The 9,623-nt window shown below is 39.4% G+C and overlaps 2 protein-coding genes across 2 annotated transcripts; one reads left to right on the forward strand and one right to left on the reverse strand.

The window, feature by feature from the left end:
* Positions 1 to 108: 108 nt before the first annotated feature.
* On the reverse strand, positions 109 to 2,204 carry LOC139216014 (aurora kinase A- and ninein-interacting protein). Its single transcript, XM_070847062.1, has 4 exons — positions 2,150 to 2,204; positions 1,768 to 1,871; positions 1,415 to 1,571; positions 109 to 1,230 (listed from the first exon to the last, which is right to left on the reverse strand). Exons 2-4 carry the CDS (start codon positions 1,858 to 1,860, stop codon positions 209 to 211), a joined length of 1,272 nt encoding a protein of 423 aa, XP_070703163.1. The 5' UTR covers positions 1,861 to 1,871; positions 2,150 to 2,204; the 3' UTR covers positions 109 to 208.
* A 217-nt stretch (positions 2,205 to 2,421) lies between these two features.
* On the forward strand, positions 2,422 to 7,922 carry vps28 (VPS28 subunit of ESCRT-I). Its single transcript, XM_070846329.1, has 10 exons — positions 2,422 to 2,467; positions 3,747 to 3,810; positions 3,933 to 3,961; positions 4,224 to 4,261; positions 4,378 to 4,467; positions 4,571 to 4,676; positions 5,574 to 5,675; positions 6,078 to 6,131; positions 6,212 to 6,303; positions 6,752 to 7,922. Exons 2-10 carry the CDS (start codon positions 3,771 to 3,773, stop codon positions 6,870 to 6,872), a joined length of 672 nt encoding a protein of 223 aa, XP_070702430.1. The 5' UTR covers positions 2,422 to 2,467; positions 3,747 to 3,770; the 3' UTR covers positions 6,873 to 7,922.
* Positions 7,923 to 9,623: the final 1,701 nt, after the last annotated feature.

A 9,623-nucleotide genomic window follows, 5' to 3' on the forward strand; every position in this document is an offset into this window, starting at 1 on the left:
TTGTGCAACATTTCAGCAGACACCAAAACAGGAACCAAAAATAATACTAAACAAAAGATGTAGATGAAAAAAGGTAAGAAATCACATTTTAAAAAAAAGATAATTTTCAGGTATAATGGAGCTAAAAGTTAAGTCAATATGGAAACAAACAAGAGATTTCAGTTTAGGGAAACATAAAACTGCTGCTACTGTATTTCAGAGGCTCCATTCAGTGTTTTATCACCATATTTCCCTGTGAGTCTTGAGTAAAGAGCATCTCGTCTTCCTCGTCCTCTTGGATCACAGATTCATAAGCACTAGTTCTCACAACCCCTGTGTTTCTGCTGCTCTGATCTTTGAGTGGACTCCTGACTTGCAAACCTCTGTGTGCGATCACCCTGAAGCCTTCAGAGTCCTGTGTGAACAACCTGGCCAGACTGGCCTCATCCACCGCTCTACATGACTGCTGTGGCGCTGTTTTTTTAAGTGGAGAGCATGATGGTTTTGCCCTCTTGAACTGTGAGTCAAAGCTCTCTTCTTTATCAGCCTTTTTCCACAGGTTTGCTGGGATATGTTTTCGAGGTGATGCAGTTTTTGGTTCTGTCCATTTATGATTAGCAGTTTCACGATGAGAGAGAGTTGAGCACTTACTTGGGGATTTAGAGGACCAAAACATGCCGTTTTCTTTGTCATCATCCATCTGAGAAGAATCAAAATGTTTAAAGGGTTTTTGAGTTGAGGTTCTCCTTTCCACATCCATCCACATACCAAAGGCCTCCTCACTTTGTATAGTGTTGAGGAAACTTGGCTCAGAATTACTAGAGTTCTTTTCTGTGGTGTTTTTCTGGTTAGTCAGGTCAAATTCATCTTCAGAATATTGGCTAAAGGTGAACAGTGGGTCCTGACTCCATGCCAGTGGAACAGGTTGACTGTCACATACCAATGGAGAAGTTGCAGTGAGCCTCCTCTTACTCTGTGGTGAATTTATCTCCTCAAACCCCTCTTCTTCAAATTCAGATTGCAAGTTTTGTAAAAGTGTGTAGCTTGCCGCCTGCTCCTGCCACACTGATGCTTCCGGCTCATGATCCACACCAGGCTGAGCGTTATACAAGTCAAGATCTGTTTCACGTCTTCGTTTTGTCCCCGATGCTGCAGATGTGGGTGCAGTTGAGGCAAATTTGGATGAGGTTGATGATGAAGGCTTTACAGGCTCCATATTTGGTACTTCAGAAGTAGCCATCTTATTGAGAACTTTTTGAGAGCAGAGATATAAAAAAAAAAAAAAGCATTGTGTTAACACAAAAAGAAATGGACTGTCACTTACTATACAAGCAAGTCTGCTGTGGCTTTATAAGCCTTTGACTGATTTAGCTGAAGATAATAATCCTAAGAAAATATCTTGAAACCTGATGACAGCAGAGTTTGTTCAACTTACCTCTGCGCTGAGGTGTGAAGAATGTTGATATAGAGCTCTGTTTGGTCTTTGGCACTTCAAGTTTGGTCTGAGTAAAGTTGAGTGCCACAGACACACTGTATCCTCCACCTCCAATCAATGGATTCAGCAGTTTAGAAATGGGACGGAGGAGGCGTTTCTGAAACATAATAAAACATGATCTTACTAAGACGCTTAAGTGCAATAACAGACTAAGAGGCCACTGGTAACATGATGTTGCTTACTGATAATGTTACACCGTCAGTGGTAGTGTGTACAGCTTATTAAACATATCAATTGACTGCTTTATTGAGAGATAACGAAACTGTCAGAAATGAAAGCTAGTTTCCAGTTACCTCTTTAGCTTTTCCTTTCAGTTGCACAGTGTCCAGCCAAACACCACACTCTCCCTGGGCAGAGGTCTGCGGGACAGGTTTGTGGGTCTTCATGGTGGACAGATCTGCAATACATTAGATGATTAAATGAATACTTTCCTTATTATTAATTCAGCATATTTTTAAGTTACGAAGACTGGAGTCGGCAATCAGTTAGCCAACTTCGCTAACAGCTAACCTCGGTGTATTTGATAATCGCAGCATTACTTATTTTCCCAAACCCGTTGGTTCGCCCTATAACGCAAATTATCATATCTTATGTGAACTGACCTCATGAAATCGCAAAGGAACGTTTTCAGCTTTCCTTGACGCTTATTTAAACTTATTTGACTGAATTGATTACCTTTTTGTTCAGAAATTCACCCTTGTCGTTCCGTTTTGATTCTGGCGCCTCGACGGTGGGCTGCCGCTGATGTTTGACTGAGTGAAAACGGTCAAAAAATCTCAAGCCGTAAAAATCGACTTTTTTTTTTACTGCAACAGCTCCTTTGAAATGTAACATACGAACCAGCCAAAAGATAAAGTATATTTATTTATATATCAGTATCTATCCTAAAAATAACTTTTTTAGTCAGGCACAAGGGACACCTCATATTTTGACGTCTGATGGTCTTCACAGGAGGGTGTGTTTACATTGACGTCACAGCAGTTTGCCGAAAGGGTGAGTGAAGTGTCTTTTAATTTCGCTGATTAAACACTGATATTATAAAACTGCTGGTATTTTGCTGTTACCTCATCTGTTTTCACAACAATGGTCACTGATACGAACTTTAATGTGACCAAACAGCTATGTGTACGTCCCAGTTATAGTAAATCATGGAGGAAGTGCTTACGAGCTAGCCTCGACAGCTAAGTTCGGGCTAGCTAGGTCGGTAAACCAAGATATTAGAGACAGGTGATCGGCTTTCTTCAGCAGGAGCATCGTCCTCTAAGTTAATTCTCAGTGAATCAGCACGTTATTTGTGTGAATGTTAATGCTTAGCGAAACAAAGTTTTTAAACTCTACGAGGCAGCTTTACAAGCGTATGTATTGTTTTATTACTGCAGCCAGCCTGGACTCATTGGACTAATGTTGTGAGCAGTGCACTGCTGTCTTTTCATGAATATGGCACAATAATTATTCGGTATTCAGCAGCCCCTCGCCTCATCTGTATATACAATAATCTAAGGTTGAGAATTATTTCTAATATGCTTAAAACCATTAACACATAATATGAACCTGGTCCGTGTTGCCATTGATCCAGTGGAATTTTATTACACTGCAGTGCCATTAATACTTCATTACACATGATCGTATTTCCCCCAGGAAATTATTTTGCCGAGGTGACGAAGCCACCTGAATCCTGATCCATCACATGTGGCCTAAACAATATCCACAGGTTTTAAATATTTGGCGTTTGCTGTGTAAAATTGTGCCTGTGGTCTCAGATGAAGGTTGATGTTTCACTGCATAAAAGGCGGAGGCAAAGGAACAAGTGTGTCAAAAAGAAACCTCAATACTAACAATCAGAATACCTTGTTCACAATCTGCGGCTTTTCAGCTCAATGTTGTATTAACAGTGTTTCCATCTAACAGCGCTCTCCTTACATCTTGTTCACATAAAATGCTAAAAGTGCCAGAAATGCCTTAAATTCTCTCTAAAAGCCCTTGAAGGCTGGTTTTGTTGTTACACTCGCCTGCAGTATTCAAAGAGTAGTTTCTGCATTGATCAATGAGCTATCAATAATACTTTGAGAGAAACTTGCTCGTAATTAAGTCCAAGTTACGGAAAACAAAATTTAAGATATGATTTGATTATAGTTGATTGTGAAAACAACTTGTATCGATTGATAGTGGGAAACTGTTTTGCTAGTTTTCAGTTCAGTTAGATTTGGCTGAATGTTTTTGGTCACAATTATCTTTCACTAATTTGACAAATTGTAACGTAAATCTTTTTCAGATCACGTTCTGATACATCAGCATCATGTTTCATGGGATACCAGTTACAGGAGGAGTAGGAGGAGGTAAGATATTCAAATAGTCTAATATTTAAAATTTAGGTATTTAAGTTGTGCAGTCTTTATCCTTTCTAGAGTAAGCAGACAATTATCATCACTCAAAGCGTATAACTGTTCTTTTCCCACAGCTCCGGCCAATAAACCCGAGTTATATGAGGTAAATGTACCTACTTTATATGCTGTAAATGCTTTTTTTTAATCTATGTAAACCTTTTAAGAAACATTATATGATTGTTTTTCTCAAATTCTCTACTGAAATTGACTTGGAAGAAAAATAAATTTGACATTTTTATGGATTTTTCCTTCTACAAGTAATTTTTCATTAAAACTGAACAAAAACCAGGGATGAAATCAGATATATGGTGATATTCTCTTTGTTAGTCAAAGCAAGGTATTTACCACACGTCATGTCTTTTCAGGAGGTGAAATTATACAAAAATGCAAGAGAACGAGAGAAGTAAGTGTCATGCATACATACACACCAAGTACCATCCTAATATGAACACACAGTAACTCAGGGATTTATAATCTTGCCAGTGTTTTAACACCTCATTATTTACCTTGTTTCTGAAGGTATGATAACATGGCAGAGTTGTTTGCTGTCGTCAAGACCCTTCAGGCCCTAGAGAAGGCTTACATCAAAGACTGCGTCACACCTAATGAGTGCGTTATACTTGAATTTATGTATTGTGTTCACTGTAATTGACAAAAATACCACCTGTGACTATGTATGTTTTTATTAATGTGTAGGAGTTGTCTGTTTCAGATACACTGCTTCCTGTTCCAGACTGCTGGTTCAGTATAAGGCTGCTTTCAAACAGGTGCAGGGCTCTGATGTGGGCTCCATCGATGATTTCTGCAGGAAGTACAGAGTGAGTTTAGATGAGTTTATGATCCACTTCACTTTGTTGTGTGTGTGTGTGTGTGTGTGTGTGTGTGTGTGTGTGTGTGTGTGTGTGTGTGTGTGTGTGTGTGTGTGTGTGTGTGTGTGTGTGTGTGTGTGTGTGTGTGTGTGTGTGTGTACACTACTCACAAAAAGTTAGGGATATTCGGCTTTCAGGTGAAATTTCAGGATGAACCTAAAATGCATTCTAACCTTTCCAGGTGAACTTAATGTGACCTTTTGAATGCACATGTCCAACTGTTCAGTGTTTCAGTACTTTTTGCACAAGTTGCTGTTCTCTAACAAGAAGCTTAACAGCAACATTCACAACAGGTTTGATCCATGAATCGACCAATACATTTCCTGCTTCAGTTAGAATTGGTATTTAAACAGTCCTCCTCATCGTGCTGTTCACATTCTGACATCATGAGACCAAGACGACACCTAACAGTTGATCAGCAGCACCTCAACACTGGAGGCTTCAAACAGGAAGTCCTCAGACGGAGGTGTTCACTGAGCTTAGAGGGTCACAGAGTGTCATCAGCAGGTTGTAACAGTGATACAGAGACTGGAAGAGTCACAGAAAGGGGAGGAGTGGACGTCCTTTGGCCACATCCCAATTTATTGAGACACTGAAAATGTTTTGTTGTGGTATACCTACCACTGTTGTTAGATTTTCTTTCAATAAATTGTTTAAAATGAAGAAATCACCATTGCATGCTTCTACTTAAATGCCCTACTTTCATGATATAATATCACTGTCGCATTAACTTTTTACATTTTCCATATATTTCACCTGAAAGTCGAATATCCCTAACTTTTTGTGAGTACTGTATGTGTATATATAGTGTTTTCTAAGTAAGGATGTTACTCTCTTGTTTCCTAGCTCGACTGCCCACTCGCCATGGAAAGGATCAAGGAGGATCGGCCAATCACCATCAAGGATGACAAGGGCAACCTGAACCGCTGCATTGCAGACATAGTTTCTGTACGTCCTCTCTCTCCTCCATCATATTAAACAGTCAGATCAAAATGGACGTTTATTGTACATGTGCCAGAATACAAATTGTTGCAGTGGTATTTTTTTTTTTTTATAAAATGATTTAGTGTGTCCAGTTCAAGTTCTAAGTGGCTTAAGTGGTTTCACTTAATTTGGCTCATCCTCTGCTCAGTCACTGAAGAATGTGAATGGATGCTGCCAGCTGTATCCACTGCCAACTTTGATCTCAACTCATAAAATCAGACAAAGTGGTAAAACCCGCGGATGGACAGTGTCATACTGGCAAAGACTGTGTTCCCTGTTTGCGTTACTGTCAGTGGAAGTTGGAAAATACATTTCCCAGCATTGTCTCATTGTCTGTCACTTTCTCTCACCTTCTTTAACCTTCAGCTCTTCATCACTGTGATGGACAAGCTGAGACTGGAGATCAGAGCCATGGATGAGGTAAATATGATAAAGTATAAATCTCTAATAAAAGACAGACTCAAAACAGTTGTTTAACTGATTCTTTTCCATTGGTCCAGATCCAGCCAGACCTGAGAGAACTGATGGAAACCATGAACAGAATGAGCAACATGCCTCCAGACTCGGAGGCTAAGGACAAAGTCAGCCTCTGGTTAGTTCCACCAGTTTATATTGTTAAGTCTCATGCCAGTCTTTCCTTCTCCATATTACATATGCAAAGACAACTTTTTAAAAGTTGGAAACCATCATTGTTTGTATCCACCCAACACACAATAATCCATAAAACACATAAAATGGTGACCATAATGTAACAACGTTGCTCCGTAGCTTCAATTATATTCTGTATTACACACACACACACACGCACACACACACAGCCTGGCTTCTCTATAGGTCAAGAACTTTCCTTAGAATATTATAATGAAAATCAAGAGGTGGACCATGACTTTTCCTTGACAGCATGCATACGTTAAACTACTTTACCATTAAGTTGCTACACTGATCCCTAGTAGTAGATCTCTAACAGAAGTCTAAATGGATTTGTCATAACTGTCATCTACCTTGATTTTTTTTTTTTTTTTTTCATTGCTTCTCATCAGGTTGACCACCCTCAGCAGCATGTCAGCCTCAGACGAGTTGGATGATAATCAGGTCCGCCAGATGCTGTTTGATCTGGAGTCGGCCTACAATGCCTTCAACCGTTTCCTCCACTCCTCCTAAAGCACCTGTCCACCATCGATCCCGTCTCTGACTCTGATATCTCCTATGTTAGAAAAGAAACACTCTAATTTCTCCTTTGGCTATTAGTAAGGAGTGGAGTTATGTCTGGACAGGCTTTCTGTCTCATACCTCTCCAGGTCTTTCCTTGCATTTGTTTCCTATGTCCTTTATTCATGTTCTGTACTATTCAAACTTCACCGCCTTGTATACTCCACTATGTCTGGTACATCATGCTGTCTGCAGCCTTGCCCACCAGGCTCGTCCTGTGCTGTTAGATGATCCATTGGCCTCTTTTCCAGCTAAACCTGTGTGATAAATCCTTTAACATTGGCTGTTTATTCTACCCTTGACAAAATAGTGTACTTCTAACTTTGTACTGTAATATCAAAAAGGTCTAATTTTATACTTAAGTTTTGCAGAGCACTAACAAATAGGAATGATACGATAATATTGGGCAAAGTCTGCACACGAAGAAAAGGTTGCAACAGCCAAAGCCTTTGTATTATTGGGAAGATGAATATATATTTTTTTCATTTTGGTACCCTAATTCTATCCACTACCTGCCACCCAGGGTCAGATTAGCATTTATTGTTCTGTATACCATGTTTGTTTTTCTATCACACGTTTTTACTGTAGAATCCTACAATAGTTTTTGTTGATAGAGCAAAAGAAGTTGACATAGGTTGTCATTTCATGGAAAATAAATGCAGCTGAAATAATTGTTTGGACTTTAAGATAATTAGACTGCACTTCAAAATGATGATTATATTGAGACTATGGTTGAAGGAGTTATTTGTGTCCATTTTCTAGCCCTGTTTTCTGTTAGCATACCTAATCCATATTTCCTTTAGAGGTGAGGGTTTGGCCACATTGAGTGGGCAAAAGTGAGGTGGACACACCCCCCTCCTTATTTTGCTTGCTAAATATGTTTCAACCCTCAGACATCATTAGGGAGAACATATTTATTAAGATTTATCATTGTAAATAATTGATTTTTAAATAAGAGCATGTAACACCTTTTTAGAAATAAAGATGAAAAATCTACCTCCAGTTTCATGTATGTTGTGTGTGAATATAAAGATAAAATTTGTTCATATGTTTTTTTCTTTGCATTGCCTGAAATTGTTACACTTCTGGTGTGATATTCAGAAACAAATGAAGCGGATCAAGCAACAGTGACGGTTGTTTTGGATGCCTTTTTGATGTGGTTGTGTCATGGTTTTATTTTTGCTGCAACATAATCAATAGCCTAATGATCTGTGGTCAGATTAACCTGTTTGTCTCAGGGCAAAAAATTTGCTGTTGCACCCCTGTTGACCATCCATCCCAACTCCCTCTGTGCACTGTGTGTGTTCTGTTGCCTCCAAGTTCACATTAAGTGCAGGGTACAAAGCAGATGTTTTTTTCAAAAATATTTTTTATATTCTCAGCAACCCAGCGTTCAACCAGTGCGTTTCACTAGCGGTACCAAAACAATATGTCATTCTACACCAAGAAACGCTCCCAGATTTAAGAGAGGAAATATCTGACCAAACAAGTGAACAAGCTCCGACCCAGGATTCAGTTCCATGTTCAAACTGTGCTGACTTTAAGTATGTGTAGCCTACTGGCTGGGCGCTCAGTACTCAGCCCTACGACTAACTGGCCACAGGATGTTTCTGTGCTTAATTTATTAGTTATTTGATAGACAGTCTTTAGAAGTGTTGTGTCTGTCCTGACTATAATCTTACTGCCTTGATTGCCTTTTTTCTTGCATGCCTGTCGGTGGTACTCTCCCAGGTGAATCATTTACTTTAGCTGCTCTTTCTTCCCCAAAGTTAAATTTAATATTCATGAGTTAGCCAGTGCTGATCACTGACAGAGGCCATAGTTATTTGGCTTATGTTATCATATGTGCGCTCTATACTGTATAGTTGCACTCTTTCATACTTTGTAGTGCAATTGCTGCACAACAATTTTCCTTGAAACTAATTGAATGCTTGCATTTTATTTTAACTATTTGTTGGTCATATTTTGCATTATTATTCTGACTCCACAAAGCCACTAGTAGCTGAATGTAACGGAGTAAAAAGCACAATATTTCCCTCAGTGTTGTGGTGGAGTACAAAGTATAAAGTAGCAGAAAATGGAAATACTCAAGTAAAGTACATGTACCTCAAAATTTACTGGTATTTACAGTACTTAAATATAATAAATCTATACTTCAACTTTTTCGACGGAAGCCATGATGCGAAAACCTTTAGTGTGTGTGTATAATTAATAAATTTAGATCCTCTTATAACGCCATAATGCTCTCCCATCGCCTGCAGCGCTAATCTCCTTGACAACACACAGTGCCCGCCATATGAATGAGTATACCCGGAAGTGTGTGCGTGTTTACGGCGGTCCCTTTAAGAAGCAGAGTACTCGTTACCAGGACGACAGGTAATGACAAAAGTCTACGGTTCGTCTGAGCAGCGGTGTGGGAGTATCGAAACTTAGCTTGACAAACAACATCAGTGTGTCCAGTGCGGATGAAACAGAGAGTGTTTTTTCAGTTTCTAAATGGAGTTTAAACCTGCTGCGTCTCCACCGACTGACTTGAATAGCAAGCAACGCTGACCGCAAGCAGAGACACGGGGTCGCATGGAGGTTGCCAGATAATCAACGGAAATACTCGACTATCGCCTCCATTCATTTGTTTTTAACTGTGCGAATTGTTATTCAGTTTCATGCTGCAGCTCCGGACCTGCTGCTGAACGTTTTGACAGC

The sequence above is a fragment of the Pempheris klunzingeri genome, chromosome 16 (genome assembly GCF_042242105.1).
Source record: "Pempheris klunzingeri isolate RE-2024b chromosome 16, fPemKlu1.hap1, whole genome shotgun sequence".
Classification (NCBI taxonomy): Eukaryota; Metazoa; Chordata; class Actinopteri; order Acropomatiformes; family Pempheridae; genus Pempheris; species Pempheris klunzingeri.